Source organism: Pleurodeles waltl, chromosome 8 (assembly GCF_031143425.1).
Source record: "Pleurodeles waltl isolate 20211129_DDA chromosome 8, aPleWal1.hap1.20221129, whole genome shotgun sequence".
Lineage (NCBI taxonomy): Eukaryota > Metazoa > Chordata > Amphibia > Caudata > Salamandridae > Pleurodeles > Pleurodeles waltl.
This window is the reverse complement of record NC_090447.1, coordinates 18,535,840-18,555,252: the sequence shown is the minus strand read 5'-3', so window position 1 is coordinate 18,555,252 and position 19,413 is coordinate 18,535,840. Positions and strand designations below refer to the sequence as shown.

Here is a 19,413-nt window from a genome sequence, read left to right as displayed (position 1 = left end):
GCCATCAAAGAGCTGCATGCAAACTACATCATACAGCTTAGAAAGTTAGGCTTTTTCCCAGTCTTTCATTGTACTAATGTTTCTAAGAAGGGTTTGTTTGGGCAGAAAAACATTTTTACTAGTAAAGTCAACCCTAGCCACTGTGTTACATTCTGACAACTGAGTGTATGCTTCCCCATACCAAGCACTCTTAAAAATGCCTCCAGTATGGATGACATGTGAATCCTATACCTTGCAGTCCCCTTTGCAGTATTCAACATTTTCTATGCCCTGATTTCTAAATGTATGATCCAATGTCTGTGTATCTGTGTGTGAAGTAAGGTGCTCCGACACCCAACACTAGTAGGAGAGGAGCTATGAAACAAATTAAATACAAGAGAGAGAGAGGGGCTATAGAGAGATGAGGGACATTGTTAGAGGATGATGGTGAGGGAATCCCTGAAGTGCCCCAATAAAGATTGCCTTATTCTGGTACACTGAATGGTCATCATTTACTATGCTTTAAAAACAAATTCAATTGAATATATAATGAAAATGTGTTCAAGAATGCACCATTTGTGACATTTTTCCCCCAATTTTCTTGGAGGAGGGGGGGAGAACCATTCCAAGCAGCCAGGGTTTCTCACCGCGCTCGCTATGCACCTTATGGGGTCTGGCCTGACAAAATTTGCAAGGGCAGCTTTGCCGTACCAGTCAGGACCTGCATACCTTCATTCTTGGCATCGATGGTCAGGATAACATCAGACAAATCAGTGTATCGATCATGAAGAGATGTCGCCAACTGGATCAGAACAGACTCATTCGAGTTGTTTTGAATAGGCTTGTCTTTACTCACTGTTGGGACCTTAGTGTGATGGAGCAGATTTTTCAACATTTGGTGAATAGAGGAGACTGCCGAAGAACCTCCTGGTGACAGTTTCACAAATTCAGTACAGTCTTGCCCCAGTTTTTGGAGCCAAGGTGATGGAGATGGCACTGTATCCTTCCCACTGTTATCTTGCAGGAACCTGGAAAGAGCTCTACGAAAGTGGTACACCTGTGTCACATCTTCAGGCTTCATAGGTTTGTAAGTACCAGCCTTGAGGAACTTGCCCAGGATAGAGATTCCAAATGTATTCAGTATTTTATTGCCGGGATATTCTGCTGCAGCATATTGGCCTGGATGCTGATGGGCCCACCACCAGGCCTTGCCTCCGATTAGCAAGCCCCCTCCTTCAGCCACAAACTTGTGGATTTTCCGCACCTCACTATCACTGTAAGACTGGCAGCAGTAGACGCTAAGACTTGGTATCAGGTCAGAAATTCCACTTGGCACTTTGTTCTCATTGAGAAGATCATTGAGCCCCTTCAAGCTGCTTTCAATGCCAATCTTCCCCTGCCTCCCTGCATCCAGCCAGGAGATGGCATTGAGTAAAAATGTTTTAAGGTAAGGTGTGTTTAGTTGTCTCTCATGTGTTGCAACAACAACTCGCCCTTTCCCATAGTATGCAGCAGCCAGAAATGACTGATGAGAATCATCAAGTGCAACAGGGAAGGCCAGTAACCCATGGACCAGGAGCTGGGAGGGCACTGCTTCATTTTCAATGTGCAGGTCCGTAACTCCAGCTAGAAGGCTTCTTAAATCTTGGATGAAGTCAATTCCATGTCTACAAAACAAGACAATCACTTGAGAGTGTGCAGTAAGGGAAAACAACATGACAATCACTTGAGAGCGTGCACTAAGGGAAAACGGCAAGCACTGAGAGAAAACAAAAAGACAATCACTTGGGATAGTGCACTAAGGGAAAACAGCAGGCACTAAGAGAAAACAAAAAGACAATCACTTGAGCGAGTGCACCAAGGGAAAACAGCATGACAATCATCTGAGAGTGTGCAGTAAGAGGATACAACAAGCACTAAGAGACAACAACAGGACAATCACTTGAGAGAGTGCATTTAGGGAAAGCAACATGACAATCATCTGAGAGCATGCAGTAAGGAATAACAACAAGCACTAAGAGAAATCAACAAAACAATCACTTGAGAAAGTGCACTGAGAGAAAACTAAATTACAGTCATCAAAGAGTGGGCACTAAGGGAAAACAACACTGATAGAAAGCAACATGACACTCACTTGAACAAGTACACTAATGGGAAAACAACATCACAATCATCTGGGAGCATGCAATAATGGAAAACAACAAGCACTGGGAAAAATCAACATGACAATCACTTGAGAGAGTGCACAAAGGGAAAACAACATTACAATCATCTGGGAGCATGCAATAAGGGAAAACAACAAGCACTGAGAAAAAACAACATGACAAACACCTGAGAGAGTGCACTAAGGAGAAAAAACATGCAGTCATTTGGGATCATTCACTAAGAGAAAACAATTACTAAGGGAAAGTAACAAGACAATCACTTGAGAGGGTACACTGGGGGAAAACAACACAACAATCATCGGAGAGCATGCATTAAGAGCAAACAACAAGCAGTGAGAGAAAACAACATGACAATCACTTGAGAGTGTACAATAAAGGAAAGCAACATGACAATCATCTGAGAGCGTGCATTTATAGAAAGCAACAAGACAATCATTTGAGAGCCTTCACTAAGGAAAAACAACAATACATTGCTCTGCCAGCACACAATAAAGTAAAACAACAAGACAATTGTAAAAAATAATTTGATTAGTTGAGGAGGGTGGAAGCCTCACTCGAACAGTAACCACAGTCCTTGTTAGGGTAAACCACAAAAGTCACTAAATTAACCTGTGCTTAACCCTCTGGTATCTTGCCAAAATACAGTCTGGCTAAACATAGAGGCAATGTGTAGCGTATTCATATAGCACTCAAATAGTAACATGGTGAAAGCATAACACACGAAAAATCTCAAAAGAACTTATAAAAATAGAGTATATTTTAATAAATAAAATAATACCAGAACAACAACAATCCAATCAGTCAAATTGGAGGATAGTAGGTGACCTCACCCTTTTGCTCCTTGACCTCATAGGTCCCTGTTCACTGGACCTTTAAGGCCCAGGGCTCCACAAGTTCCATAACTGACACTGTTTGGTCACGTTGGGACTCCATCAGAGTGGCCTACTGGTAATACCAGTGAATTGTTCCCGACTGGCTTCCTGGTTGTCAGTGTGCTTCACCTGAAACCTGAGTGACAACATGTAGCTCACTACATCCTGGGTTCAATGACACAATGTTGTGGCAAAGAATAACTTTGACAAAAATATTATCTCAAAAATATAAATTATCCAAATATTGGGCCTCGTTTCGAGTTTGGTGGATGGGAAAGCCCGTCCACCACACTCTCGACAGCGTAGGCACCGCTTCGTGGTGGCATCCCTGCCAGAGTTATTAGGAGTTTCCCACCTGCCGGCTTAGCGGGAAACATGCTACAGCATTGTCTCTGGCTCATAATCGAGCCGGTGGCAATGCTGTAGCGAGCAGGGTGCACCAGCATCATCGCATGGTTCACGGTCTGCTTAGTGCTTGGTGCTGGGCAAGGGGGCCCCCTGCACCTGTTATCTGCCAACCTTTTCATGGCAGTGTAACCGCCATGAAAAGGCTGGCAGAGAACAAGGTCGCAATCCGCAGGCAAGGGCTACATGCAGCACTGCCCTGGCAGATTACAGTATGATCTCCGCCACCGCCAGGCCGCTGGGATCATGTCTCCTGGTGGAGATTGTGGTTTTCTGGTGTAATATGGCAGCCTGTAGACTGCCACACTCGTAATGAGGCCCATTGTGTTTCCATACTTATAATCTAATTATAAAAAATATTCATAAAATATCATTGACATTAATAACATTTAAAAACTGATGAAAATATGTTCTTTAAATGTATATACATTTAGTAAATGTTAAATTTTTTAATAAGTAACATGATATAAAGTAAATACATTTCACTAGTTTATTACTACATAAAAATGTATATTTATATAAATACACACAATCATATAGATGTCTTTGTGATTTTATATAAATATATGTGTATATTTATATATCAATATATGTCTCTATATATAGTCTGACATAATAAAATATATATTTATTTTGCATTACAAATATTTACTTTTTAATATTTTTAGAAATAATTATTTGTATTTAGTCCTTTAAAAGCATATATATTAATACACACACATAATTTAAACACAAATAAAAAACACGATAAATATAAAAACAATTCAATTACAGAATATTTTATTATTTCACCAATATAGAAAATAGTAAAATATTACAACCCCAAATAAGACATTTACTTAAGATAATATAAACATTAATAAATATACACAAGCAATATCAAATATTCATTAAACTCAACCAATAATAAAATACATCCTATTTTACCAATATTAGGAAAAGGGTTAGACTTTGTAAAGACTAGATATACCATTGCCACTCCAGCCTAAGTAACACTAGGTAAAGTGTTGGACTTCAGAGGGTTCATATATACGATTTCCTTTCCTATCTAAACAACAATAGGGAAAATGTTAGACTTCTCAGGACTTAGATTTATTATTACCACTCCAGGAAAGAGTCAGGTTTCGGAGGGTTTAGATTTACGATCCCCACTCCACTCTACGCAACAGAAGGGAAAGTGTTTGACTGCAAAAGGATTACATATATGAATGCAAGTCTGTGCCCAAAAGTTGTTCTATGTTTATTTCTCATTCTGAACTGGGGGCCACACTTTCAACTAACTTTATTAAATTCCAGCCTATTTTATTGTTGCACAAGGTATGGACCTCTGATTTTACTAATTTAAATTGTGCATTCATTAATGACTGCTATAATTTGTCTGTCTTCCATCATATTCCTTGTTTAATTTGTTAAATATTTTAAAGAAGATTTGGGATATCCAGAATATTTTAACACTCCCAAAATAGTACAGCATATTAGTAGGAGTGTGTTAAAAAAACAAAGGGCCTCATTACGAGTCTGGTACTCACTCGACCGTCAGATTCATAGTGGCGGTCTAGACCTCCTCTGCTGTGGTGGTCCGACCACCACATTATGACCATGGCGGTCAGACCGCCAGGGTTCTACAGTCTGCACCAGGATCGGTGATCCCGATGGGTTGACGGTGGGTGCAGGTCGGAATCAGCCAGAGCTGCATGCTGCGCCACCCTGCTGATTACGACCTGGTTCTCTGCCAGCCTTTTCATGGTGGTTTTACTGTCATGAAAAGGTTGGCAGAGAGCAGGTGCAGGGGGCCACATGGGGACCCCTGCACTGCCCATACAGTTGGCATGGACAGTACATGGGTCCCGCTGCCCAGCACCCTCACAATCCTCAGTGTCTGCTGTGCAGACAGTGAGCATTGTGAGGGTGTGGGTGCCCCCTGCGGTGGCAGCATTGATGCCGGCTTGATTACAAGCCGGCGACAATGCTGCTGACACTTTCCTGCTGGGCAGAAATCTTGGTTTTCGCCCGTCAGCCCAGCGGGAATGTCGTAATGGGCCCGGAGGGAAGGTAGCTTGCATGACAGCGACCTCCCCTTAGGAAGTTCGGCGGACTGGTTATCCTGTTCACTGAACTCATAATGAGGCTAAATATCTATTTTTATTTGAAAATTGAAGGAAACTGTTAAGCCTAGTGTTATTAAGAACCAAATGTTTCTTTTCACTAATAGTTTAGAACCATAACTTAGTTTTGTTTAAAACTGCAAGCAAAGGTTCCTGTTAACTCCCTTCGGGATCAACATATTCCATTGACTTGTTAGTTTTTCTATTATTAATTGTTGGTCAAATGATCCAATCAACTGCCCCAGTGATAATGTTTCCAGACAAGGGACTCTCCATATTATCTTTTTCTATGACTTTTATGATGTTCCTCAGAGATGTTTCATTTTACCCATTCTCTATGAATATTGTCCCACCCTTTTGTTTTCACAATAACTGCTGTTATTTGCTGCAGGGTGTCTAGTTTTTTATGGGAAGAGATACACATCGGAAAATCAAGAGACGGCTAGCAACCAAACATCACTTTCTGTATACATTGAAAAAGAAAGAAAGGGAAAAAATGAAATTACATATAATATCAACTTCCCTAATGACCAATAAAATAACAAAATGATGACATCATGAGTTATTTAATTCCAATTAATAATTAAAATTAAAAATAAAATGTAAATAAATATCACTCCACAAACAAAATGTAACAAATACGTATCATTAAATTAATTATGTTTTTTAAAACAAGAAATATAAAAATATACATAATTATCAATTAATTACATATAAATAACAATATAAAAGTTGTATAAATATTTTCTTACCATCTTACTCACCTAAAACATAGTATTAAAAAAATAGATGTGTAATAAACATATCAACATAAATTATATGTTAATAGAAATAAAACAGTGCAAATACACAATAATTAAACAATTTGTTAATTTACATAATTAATAATCAAATATTATTTAATTAGCAAAAAGTTGTTACATTTAAAAAATACATTTAATTATATTTAATTTCCCACACTATTCCCATACAAACCCAGCAACCCAAAGATAAATATAACTTAAATAAATCACTACACACTATTTACATAATTAAAAATAAATAACATTAACAATTAAAAACTAATTAACAACAATTTTTAATTATGTACAAGTGAATGAACTTCCTACCCTGAACCCCTACAAAACCAATAATGTGCTAATGAAATATAACTTGCTTCTAATAATCATAAAACTAAGTTACAATTCTAAATTCAAAATATAATATAACAATTATAAAAAATGTCATCAATAATATTCACTGAAAAAAATGAATATTAAAAGCTAAAACATATCTATCTTGAATAATAACCCACTCCATTCCCCTACAAACCCAACAACCAGCTATGACACTATAAAATACTAATGACATTTAAAGAAATGATTAAAACACTTCAAATTACTAACTATATTTTATAAAATTAACAACAATAATACCAACAATACCAACACCAAAGAATTATTATGAAATATAAAATGATAATTGTTACAACCATGTTACTGAAACCTGTTCTAAAAACAACAATATTCTCGAAAACAATATTAGGCACTAATAAAAAAAAATATTCTTGACAATATTTTATGACATGATATTTTTCAAACACAAAATTTTTTCTAATATTTTTGCTCTTTTATACTCAATATTTTGCCCAATATTTTGCCCAAACAACACATCCTGAGGAGGCTTCTCGAGAGCTTACTCCTAGCCCTCCAATACAAGACTGAGAGGTCTCCACACAGAGTCATGGTGACCAAGCAGTTCACTCCACTTCCTTCAAAGGCACTTCCTTGTAAGAAACAAAGAAGGCATAGCTAGAGGGCAGCTGCTGCTCCTCTATTATGGTGGAGGAGTGTTGCCCTAATAAATAAAATGCTGCAGAGTTGAAAAATAAAATGGTAATAAAGGTAACTTATTACCATTTTATTTTTCACTACTCACAAGTGAAGAGTGGGCCATTGCTGCTGAGTGGCAGCATCAGGGAGAAGTGTTGGGCACTTAAGTTTATTGTGAGCATGTCGGCCAGCAAGACATGTGCACTTTAAACCTCTCTAACCCAAGCTGTCTTAGATAGCTGCGTTGCGAAGGCACACGCCCCCAGTGACTGAGGGAGCGTCAAGCTTGAATGCTCCAACCAATCCTGGTGCATCTTGCCTGCTGCTAAACATTATTGGCAGCATGATAACAATGTCTGGAGTGGGTACGGGTGTTGGCTCCAAAACCACATGCCCCCAACAGGACTAAGGAACACCGAAGAGAAGAGGACAGGAGGTGAGGCAACTGAAAAGTACCTATTTTATTTTGAATGTTATGACCCACTGACAGGCACAGTGAGAAACTCGCACTGCCTTCAGCCCTAACTCCAGAGCTCTCAGTCATGGTCCATTATAAACACTGTTTATAACGAACCATGATGGAGAGCTTTGCTGTTGACCCTAAAGGTATTCATAATGTCTCAGTGCCTGCCAGTGGGTCAAAACGACTGATTTATTTGCTCCACCACTGATGCCTATCACCAGCCACCAGTGAAAGAGGGTGTCCCACTTACACCTCTTTGGTTCCGGTAGGCCCGTTCATACCCATTAGGGTCTTGTTCAACCTTTAAACAAACCCATTTGTCTGGGTATGGAATGTGTGGAGAATTTGTATATAAACCCCACACTCATTCCACATGTGCTTTGTTGGACTTGGCCCTCTGTGGGGGGTCACCCCCAAACATTTTGCTTTTAGCCATGCTATTTCTGAATTCATTTTTTTAGGACTCTGTGCACTTTATCACTGCTAACCAATGCCAAAGTGCTTGGGCTCGCTTTCTAAAACATGGAACAGAGATCCCACCTCTTCTACTGTGAGAAAGTAGCCTCTTTCTAGCCTTGTTACCCCCACTTTTGGCCTGTTTGTGAGTGTATCTCAGGGTGTTTTCACTGTCTCACTGGGATCCTGCTAGCCAGGGCCCAGTGCTCATAGTGAAAACCCTATGTTTTCAGTATGTTTGTTATGTGTCACTGGGACCCTGCTAGTCAGGACCCCAGTGCTCATAAGGTTGTGGCCTATATGTATGTGTTCCCTGTGTGGTGCCTAACTGTCTCACTGAGGCTCTGCTAATCAGAACCTCAGTGGTTATGCTCTCTCATTTCTTTCCAAATTGTCACTAACAGGCTAGTGACCAATTTTACCAATTTACATTGGCTTACTGGAACACCCTTATAATCCCCTAGTATATGGTACTGAGGTACCCAGGGTATTGGGGTTCCAGGAGATCCCTATGGGCTGCAGCATTTCTTTTGCCACCCATAGGGAGCTCTGACAATTCTTACACAGGCCTGCCACTGCAGCCTGAGTGAAATAACGTCCACGTTATTTCACAGCCATTTTACACTGCACTTAGGTAACTTATAAGTCACCTATATGTCTAACCTTTACCTGGTAAAGGTTAGGTGCAAAGTTACTAAGTGTGAGGGCACCCTGGCACTAGCCAAGGTGCCCCCACATTGTTCAGGGCCAATTCCCTGAACTTTGTGAGTGCGGGGACACCATTACACGCGTGCACTACATATAGGTCACTACCTATATGTAGCTTCACAATGGTAACTCCGAATATGGCCATGTAACATGTCTAAGATCATGGAATTGCCCCCTCTATGCCATCCTGGCATTATTGGGACAATTCCATGATCCCAGTGGTCTGTAGCACAGACCCTGGTACTGCCAAACTGCCTTTCCTGGGGTTTCACTGCAGCTGCTGCTGCTGCCAACCCCTCAGACAGGTTTCTGCCCCCCTGGGGTCAAGCCAGGCTTGTCCCAGGATGGCAGAACAAAGGACTTCCTCTGAGAGAGGGTGTTACACCCTCTCCCTTTGGAAAATGGTGTGAAGGCAGGGGAGGAGTAGCCTCCCCCAGCCTCTGGAAATGCTTTCTTGGGCACAGATGTGCCCAATTCTGCATAAGCCAGTCTACACCGGTTCAGGGACCCCTTAGCCCCTGCTCTGGCGCGAAACTGGACAAAGAAAAGGGGAGGGACCACTCCCCTGACCTGCACCTCCCCTGGGAGGTGTCCAGAGCTCCTCCAGTGTGCTCCAGACCTCTGCCATCTTGGAAACAGAGGTGCTGCTGGCACACGGGACTGCTCTGAGTGGCCAGTGCCACCAGGTGACGTCAGAGACTCCTTCTGATAGGCTCCTTCAGGTGTTAGTAGCCTATCCTCTCTCCTAAGTAGCAAAACCCTCTTTTCTGGCTATTTAGGGTCTCTGTCTCTGGGGAAACTTTAGATAACGAATGCAAGAGCTCATCCGAGTTCCTCTGCATCTCTCTCTTCACCTTCCGATAAGGAAACGACTGCTGACCGCGCTGGAAGCCTGCAAACCTGCAACATAGTAGCAAAGACGACTACTGCAACTCTGTAACGCTGATCCTGCCGCCTTCTCGACTGTTTTCCTGCTTGTGCATGCTGTGGGGGTAGTCTGCCTCCTCTCTGCACCAGAAGCTCCGAAGAAATCTCCCGTGGGTCGACGGAATCTTCCCCCTGCAACCGCAGGCACCAAAAAGCTGCATTACCGGTCCCTTGGGTCTCCTCTCAGCACAACGAGCGAGGTCCCTTGAATCCAGCAACTCTGTCCAAGTGACTCCCACAGTCCAGTGACTCTTCAGTCCGAGTTTGGTGGAGGTAAGTCCTTGCCTCCCCACTCCAGACTGCATTGTTGGTAACCGCAACTTTTGCAACTTCTCCAGCCCCTGTGCACTTCCGGCGGAAATCCTTTCTGCACAGCCAAGCCGGGGTCCACGGCACTCTACCCTGCATAGCACGACTTTCTAAGTTTGTCTCCGGCGACGTGGGACTCCTTTGTGCAACTTCAGCAAGCACTGTTTCACGCATCCTTGTAGTGCCTGTTTCTGGCACTTCTCCGGGAGCTACCTGCTTCAAAGAGGGCTCTTTGTCTTGCTCGATGTTTCCTCTCTCTCCTGGTCCAATTTGCGACCTCCTGGTTCCTCCTGGGCCTCAGCAGTGTCAAAAAACGCAAACCGCACGATTTGCAGCTAGCAAGGCTTGTTGGCGTCCTTTCGGCGGGAAAACACTTCTGCAAGACTCTCCAAGACGAGTGGTATCCGTCCACTAAAAGGAAAGTCTCTAGCCCTTTTTGTTCCTGCAGAAACCACAGCTTCTTCTGTCCAGTTGAAGCTTCTTTGCACCCGCAGCTGGCATTTCCTGGGCATCTGCCCATCTCCGACTTGCTTGTGACTTTTGGACTTGGTCCCCTTGTTCCACAGGTACCCTAGATTGGAAATCCACAGTTGTTGCATTGTTGGTTTGTGTCTTTCCTGCATTATTCCTCTATTACGACTTCTTTGTCTTCTGGGGAACCTCAGTGCACTTTGCACTCACTTTTCAGGGTGTTGGGGAGGGCTATTTTTCTAACTCTCACTATTTTCTAATAGTCCCAGCGACCCTCTACAAGGTCACATAGGTTTGGGGTCCATTCGTGGTTCGCATTCCACTTTTGGAGTATATGGTTTGTGTTGCCCCTATCCCTATGTGTCTTCATTGCATCCTATTGTAACTATACATTGTTTGCACTGTTTTCTAAGACTATACTGCATATTTTTAGTACTGTGTACATATAACTTGTGTATATTTGCTATCCTCACTCTGAGGGTACACTCTGAGATACTTTGGCATATTGTCATAAAAATAAAGTACCTTTATTTTTAGTATAACTGTGTATTGTGTTTTCTTATGATATTGTGCAAGTGACACTTGTGGTACTGTAGTAGCTTCACACGTCTCCTAGTTCAGCCTAAGCTGCTCTGCTAAGCTACCATTATCTATCAGCCTAAGCTGCTAGACACCCTATACACTAATAAGGGATAACTGGGCCTGGTGCAAGGTGCAAGTACCCCTTGGTACTCACTACAAGCCAGTCCAGCCTCCTACGTTGGTTGTGCAGTGGTGGGATAAGTGTTTTGAGACTACTTACCACTCTTGTCATTGTACTTTTCATAAGAGAAAAATATACAAAACAAGTTCAGTTTGTGTACACATAGCTAAAAAGTTTTGCATTTCCTCTTTTCACTGTTTTCTAAGTGCTGAAAAGTACTTCTAAACTTTCAAAAAGTTCTTAAAAGTTTAAAAAGTTTTTTTCTGTCTTTCCAAAAAGTTCTGAAAACTTTTTTCTCTTTTTCTATCACTTTAACTCTCTCTAAAAATGTCTGGCACAGGCCAAAATGTTGATCTGTCCAAACTTGCATATGACAACCTTAGCTGGAAAAGAGCAAGGAGTCTCTGTGTAGAGAGAGGTTTGAGTGTAGGGAAGAATCCTTCCTTGGAATTGTTAGTTAACATGCTTAGAGAACAAGATAAGGCAATAAGTGCCTCATCTGTTGAAAAAGTACCTAATAGTTCCCAATCTGATTCAGGGACTCCCCCAGGAAAAGATTCAGGAAAGAAACTTCCTAGCCTGCCCATTACTAGACAGTCTAGCATAGTTGGTAATGATGATGAGCCACACCATACGAATAGTGTTGTCTCACATCATAGCAAAAGCATTTATTCTCACCATACTGGTAGTGATGTTTCTGTAAGCCAAGCTGTTAGGGTGGCTTCTGTAAGGGACAGGTCTCCTTCTGTTCATTCCCATCATACCTCTGTATCTAGAAATGTCCCTCCAACCAACCCTGATGACAGAATGTTAGAGAGGGAACTCAATAAGTTGAGGGTGGAACAAACCAGACTGAAGCTTAAAAAGCAACAGCTGGATTTGGATAGACAGTCTTTTGAACTAGAGAAGGAAAGACAGAAGTTGGGTTTTGAAACCCATGGTGGCAGCAGCAGTATTCCCCATAGTCATCCTGTAAAAGAGCATGATTCCAGGAATCTTCACAAGATAGTTCCCCCTTATAAGGAGGGGGATGACATTAACAAGTGGTTTGCTGCACTTGAGAGGGCCTGTGTTGTACAGGATGTCCCTCAAAGGCAGTGGGCTGCTATCCTATGGCTATCATTTAGTGGAAAAGGTAGGGATAGGCTCCTTACTGTAAAAGAAAGTGATGCCAATAATTTTACAGTTCTTAAGAATGCACTCCTGGATGGTTATGGCTTAACCACTGAACAATACAGGATAAAGTTCAGAGAGACCAAAAAGGAGTCTTCACAAGACTGGGTTGATTTCATTGACCATTCAGTGAAGGCCTTGGAGGGGTGGTTACATGGCAGTAAAGTTACTGATTATGACAGCCTGTATAACTTAATCGTGAGAGAGCATATTCTTAATAATTGTGTGTCTGATTTGTTGCACCAGTACTTGGTGGACTCTGATCTGACCTCTCCCCAAGAATTGGGAAAGAAGGCAGACAAATGGGTCAGAACAAGGGTGAACAGAAAAGTTCATACAGGTGGTGACAAGGAGAACAATAAGAAGAATGATGGTGAAAAATCTCAAGATAAGCATGGGGATAAGGGTAAAACCAAAGATCCCACTTCAAATCTTAAACACTCTTCAGGGGGTGGGGATAAAACAAATTCTTCCTCTTCTTCTCAACCTACACAATTTAAAAAGCCCCGGTGCTTTGTGTGTAAAAATAGAGGCCATAGGCCAGGGGATAAGTCCTGTCCAGGTAAACCCCCTGAGCCTACCACCACTAATACATCAAGCTCTAGTGCCCCTAGCAGTAGTGGTACTAGTGGTGGGACTGCTGGCAACAGTCAAGTTAAGGGTGTAGTTGGGTTCACTTATGGGTCCATAGTAGAAACTGGTGTAGTCACTCCCAAGACAGTTTCTGTCACACCTAGTGGCATTGGCCTTGCCACACTGGCTGCTTGTCCCCTTACAATGGATAAGTACAGGCAGACAGTTTCAATAAATGGTGTTGAGGCCTTGGCCTACAGGGACACAGGTGCCAGTATCACTTTGGTGACTGAAAACCTAGTGCACCCTGATCAACACATCATTGGACAACAGTATAAGATTATTGATGTCCATAACTCCACTAAGTTTCTTCCCTTAGCTATAATTCAGTTTAGTTGGGGTGGAGTTACTGGCCCTAAGCAGGTGGTGGTATCACCTAGCTTACCTGTAGACTGTCTCTTAGGTAATGACCTAGAGGCCTCAGGTTGGGCTGATGTAGAGTTTTATGCCCATGCAGCCATGCTGGGCATCCCTGAGGAATTGTTCCCTCTCATTTCTACTGAAATGAAAAAGCAAAGGAGAGAAGGCCTGAAAACTCAGGATCCCTCTCCATCAACAGGTAAAAAGGATATCACAGTATCCCCTAACCACCCTACCATTCAGGATACCATTCCTGTGGTGGGAGAAACCTCTCCTGGGGTGGCACCTGTTCCAAGGGAATCATCAGCTGGCAAAGCTGGACTCCCTGAGGTAGAAGTACCTCTCTGTGGGATAACTAACATTGGTGACAAAAAGAGCACCATTTTAGTTAACATGGAGCATCCCTCCAACCCTCCCAGAGAAACTTTAGTGCAGAAACCCTGCACTACCTCACAACACTTAGGACAGCATCCCTGCCCTATTGTAGAGCTCATAGGACAGCATCCCTGCCCTGCTCCAACTCAAGAGAAACAGCATCCCTGTTCTCTCTTCCAGCCATATGGACAACGTTTTTGCCCAGCTATGGCTTTACTGAGACAGCATCCCTGTCTGGCATTTCCATCATTACAAATAGGTTCAGTGGATAATTCCCACTGCTCTAAACTAAAACTTACTGATAGAAACTCTGAAAATACATCTTCACATTGTTACTTAGCTAAAAAACTTCAAACAGGGTGGTTTACATCCCCACAGGGAAGTAACCATACAGTGGATGGTAAAGGGAGTAACCAGTCTACTGCAGAGCTACTCTCTACTTATCACCACTTAGACAATAAAGTCTCAACTGGCCAAGGTTAGCCTTATTGTCCTTCGTTTGGGGGGGGGTTGTGTGAGAAAGTAGCCTCTTTCTAGCCTTGTTACCCCACCCTTTTGGCCTGTTTGTGAGTGTATGTCAGGGTGTTTTCACTGTTTCACTGGGATCCTGCTAGCCAGGGCCCAGTGCTCATAGTGAAAACCCTATGTTTTCAGTATGCTTGTTATGTGTCACTGGGACCCTGCTAGTCAGGACCCCAGTGCTCATAAGGTTGTGGCCTATATGTATGTGTTCCCTGTGTGGTGCCTAACTGTCTCACTGAGGCTCTGCTAATCAGAACCTCAGTGGTTATGCTCTCTCATTTCTTTCCAAATTGTCACTAACAGGCTAGTGACCAATTTTACCAATTTACATTGGCTTACTGGAACACCCTTATAATCCCCTAGTATATGGTACTGAGGTACCCAGGGTATTGGGGTTCCAGGAGATCCCTATGGGCTGCAGCATTTCTTTTGCCACCCATAGGGAGCTCTGACAATTCTTACACAGGCCTGCCACTGCAGCCTGAGTGAAATAACGTCCACGTTATTTCACAGCCATTTTACACTGCACTTAGGTAACTTATAAGTCACCTATATGTCTAACCTTTACCTGGTAAAGGTTAGGTGCAAAGTTACTAAGTGTGAGGGCACCCTGGCACTAGCCAAGGTGCCCCCACATTGTTCAGGGCCAATTCCCTGAACTTTGTGAGTGCGGGGACACCATTACACGCGTGCACTACATATAGGTCACTACCTATATGTAGCTTCACAATGGTAACTCCGTATATGGCCATGTAACATGTCTAAGATCATGGAATTGCCCCCTCTATGCCATCCTGGCATTATTGGGACAATTCCATGATCCCAGTGGTCTGTAGCACAGACCCTAGTACTGCCAAACTGCCTTTCCTGGGGTTTCACTGCAGCTGCTGCTGCTGCCAACCCCTCAGACAGGTTTCTGCCCCCCTGGGGTCAAGCCAGGCTTGTCCCAGGATGGCAGAACAAAGGACTTCCTCTGAGAGAGGGTGTTACACCCTCTCCCTTTGGAAAATGGTGTGAAGGCAGGGGAGGAGTAGCCTCCCCCAGCCTCTGGAAATGCTTTCTTGGGCACAGATGTGCCCAATTCTGCATAAGCCAGTCTACACCGGTTCAGGGATCCCTTAGCCCCTGCTCTGGCGCGAAACTGGACAAAGGAAAGGGGAGTGACCACTCCCCTCACCTGCACCTCCCCTGGGAGGTGTCCAGAGCTCCTCCAGTGTGCTCCAGACCTCTGCCATCTTGGAAACAGAGGTGCTGCTGGCACACGGGACTGCTCTGAGTGGCCAGTGCCACCAGGTGACGTCAGAGACTCCTTCTGATAGGCTCCTTCAGGTGTTAGTAGCCTATCCTCTCTCCTAGGTAGCCAAACCCTCTTATCTGGCTATTTAGGGTCTCTGTCTCTGGGGAAACTTTAGATAACGAATGCAAGAGCTCATCCGAGTTCCTCTGCATCTCTCTCTTCACCTTCTGATCAGGAAACGACTGCTGACCGCGCTGGAAGCCTGCAAACCTGCAACATAGTAGCAAAGACGACTACTGCAACTCTGTAACGCTGATCCTGCCGCCTTCTCGACTGTTTTCCTGCTTGTGCATGCTGTGGGGGTAGTCTGCCTCCTCTCTGCACCAGAAGCTCCGAAGAAATCTCCTGTGGGTCGACGGAATCTTCCCCCTGCAACCGCAGGCACCAAAAAGCTGCATTACCGGTCCCTTGGGTCTCCTCTCAGCACAACAAGCGAGGTCCCTTGAATCCAGCAACTCTGTCCAATTGACTCCCACAGTCCAGTGACTCTTCAGTCCGAGTTTGGTGGAGGTAAGTCCTTGCCTCCCCACTCCAGACTGCATTGTTGGTAACCGCGACTTTTGCAACTTCTCCGGCCCCTGTGCACTTCCGGCGGAAATCCTTTGTGCACAGCCAAGCCGGGGTCCACAGCACTCTAACCTGCATTGCACGACTTTCTAAGTTGGTCTCCGGCGATGTGGGACTCCTTTGTGCAACTTCGGCAAGCACTGTTTCACGCATCCTTGTAGTGCCTGCTTCTGGCACTTCTCTGGGTGCTACCTGCTTCAGAGAGGGCTCTTTGTCTTGCTCGACGTCCCCTCTCTCTCCTGGTCCAATTTGCGACCTCCTAGTCCCTCCTGGGCCTCAGCAGCATCCAAAAATGCCAACCGCACAATTTGCAGCTAGCAAGGCTTGTTGGCGTCCTTTTGGCGGGAAAACACTTCTGCATGACTTTCCAAGGCGAGCCGGATTTGTCCACCAAAGGGGAAGTCTCTAGCCTTTTTTGTTCCTGCAGAAACCGCAGCTTCTTCTGTCCAGTCGAAGCTTCTTTGCACCCGCAGCTGGCATTTCCTGGGCATCTGCCCATCTCCGACTTGCTTGTGACTTTTGGACTTGGTCCCTTTGTTCCACAGGTACCCTAGATTGGAAATCCACAGTTGTTGCATTGTTGGTTTGTGTCTTTCCTGCATTATTCCTCTATTACGACTTCTTTGTCTTCTGGGGAACCTCAGTGCACTTTGCACTCACTTTTCAGGGTCTTGGGGAGGGCTATTTTTCTAACTCTCACTATTTTCTAATAGTCCCAGCGACCCTCTACAAGGTCACATAGGTTTGGGGTCCATTCGTGGTTCGCATTCCACTTTTGGAGTATATGGTTTGTGTTGCCCCTATCCCTATGTGTCTCCATTGCATCCTATTGTAACTATACATTGTTTGCACTGTTTTCTAAGACTATACTGCATATTTTTAGTACTGTGTACATATAACTTGTCAATATTTGCTATCCTCACTCTGAGGGTACACTCTGAGATACTTTGGCATATTGTCATAAAAATAAAGTACCTTTATTTTTAGTATAACTGTGTATTGTGTTTTCTTATGATATTGTGCATATGACACTAAGTGGTACTGTAGTAGCTTCACACGTCTCCTAGTTCAGCCTAAGCTGCTCTGCTAAGCTACCATTATCTATCAGCCTAAGCTGCTAGACACCCTATACACTAATAAGGGATAACTGGGCCTGGTGCAAGGTGCAAGTACCCCTTGGTACTCACTACAAGCCAGTCCAGCCTCCTACATCTACGTTATGCCTGATGCCACCCTTTACCGACCAGAAAAAGCAGATAATTGTGACATTGCCTGCTCTTTACAAGGCAACACTTTCTGCCACTGGCTTCAGGTGGCACAGGACCTCACTTGTATAGTGCCAGACTGTTAGAAATTGAGTTTCTGTTTGCCTGGGGATGAACCTTAGTCAAACAGCAACCACAGGCCTAGCCAGGTTGTGTCAGGCAAGCCCTAAATTAACCTTTGTCACCCTCTGCTGGCTTAGCACAGAGCAGCCAGGTTTAACTTAAAGGCAGTGTGCAACATATTTGTGCAACACTGTAAACAGTAAAAACAGTGAACACACCACAAAAAATAAATCCAGAACTTGAGTTATGAAATTGTAACCCCTTCGCTGCCAGGCCTTTTTCCCCTCAGATGCCAGGCCTTTCTTCGGCTATTTGGAGCAGTTAGCGCTTAGGCCCTCATAACTTTTTCACATAAGCTACCCACGCCAAATTTGCGTCCTTTTTTTCCAACATCCTAGGGATTCTAGAGGTATCCAGAATTTGTGGTTTCCCCTGTAGGAGACCACGAAATTAGACAAAACACAGTGAAACTTTCATTTTCTTTAAAGAAATGGGGAAAAGGGGCTGCAGAGGAAGGCTTGTGTTTTTTTACCTGACAAAGGCATCAGCAAAGGGTTTCTGGTGCTACAATCACCAGTTTCACAGCTTTCAGGACCAGGCAGGAATGAATCATAAAACCACATTTTTCAATACAATTTTGGCATTTTACTGGGACATACTCCATGTTTACTATTTTTTGTGGTGCTTTTAGCCTCCTTGACAGAAATGGGAGTGAAACCAATTCTGGATCCCAGAAAGCTAAGCATTTCTGAAAAGCAAACAAAATGCTGAATTCAGCAAGGGGTCATTTGTGTAGATCCTACAAGGTTTTCCTACAGATAATAACAGCGAAAATAAAAACATATTGAAATTGAGGTGAACGAACAGCCTTTTCTCTCCACGTTTTACTCTGTAACTTTTTCCTGCGATGTCAAATTTTTGAAAGCAATATACCGCTATGCCAGTTGGACTCTTCTGGTTGCGGGGATATATAGGGCTTGTAGGTTCATCAAGGACCCTGGGTACCCAGAGCAAATAAATGAGCTGCACCTTGCAATGGGTTTTCATTCTATACCAGGCATACAGCAATTCAATTGGTGAAATATAAAGAGTGAAGAATAGGTATCAAGAAAACCTTCATATTTCCAAAATGGCCACAAGATAAGGTGTTGCGAAGCAGTGGTTATTTGCACATCTCTGAATTCTGGGGTCCCCATACTAGCATGTGAATTACAGGGCATTTCTCAAATAGACGTCTTTTTTACACACTGTCTTACATTTGGAAGGAAAAAATGTAGAGAAAGACAAGGGGCAACAAGACTTGTTCTGGTATTTTGTATTCCCCCAAGTCTCCCGATAAAAATGGTACCTCACTTGCGTGGGTAGGCCTAATGCCCGCGACAGGAAACGCAACATGGACACATCACATTTTTACATTGAAAACTGACGTGTTTTTGGGAAAAAGTGCATAGCTGTGGATTTTGCTCTCTAGCTCAGCCGGCCCTTAGGAAAACCTACCAAACCTCTGCATTTTTTAAAACTAGACACCCAGGGGAATCCAGGATGAGGTGAATTGTGGGGCTCTCACCAGGTTCTGTTACCCAGAGTCCTTTGCAAACCTCAAAACGTGGCCAAAAAACACTTTTTCCTCACATTTAGGTGACAGAAAGTTCTGGAATCTGAGTGGAGCCACAAATTTCCTTCCACCCAGCATTCCACAAAGTCTCCTGATAAAAATGGTACCTCACTTGTGTGGGTAGGCCTAGCGCCCGCAAAAGGATATACCCCCAAAATACAACATAGAC

The 19,413-nt window shown here is 43.4% G+C and overlaps 1 protein-coding gene across 1 annotated transcript in view; it reads right to left on the bottom strand.

The window, feature by feature from the left end:
• Positions 1–643: 643 nt before the first annotated feature.
• LOC138249305 (TRPM8 channel-associated factor homolog) overlaps positions 644–19,413 on the bottom strand; it is a 101,993-nt gene continuing 83,223 nt past the window's right edge. The window contains exon 6 of the mRNA XM_069203262.1: positions 644–1,646. Coding sequence (XP_069059363.1) covers positions 644–1,646 — 1,003 coding nt within the window. The remainder of the gene's footprint in view (positions 1,647–19,413) is intronic.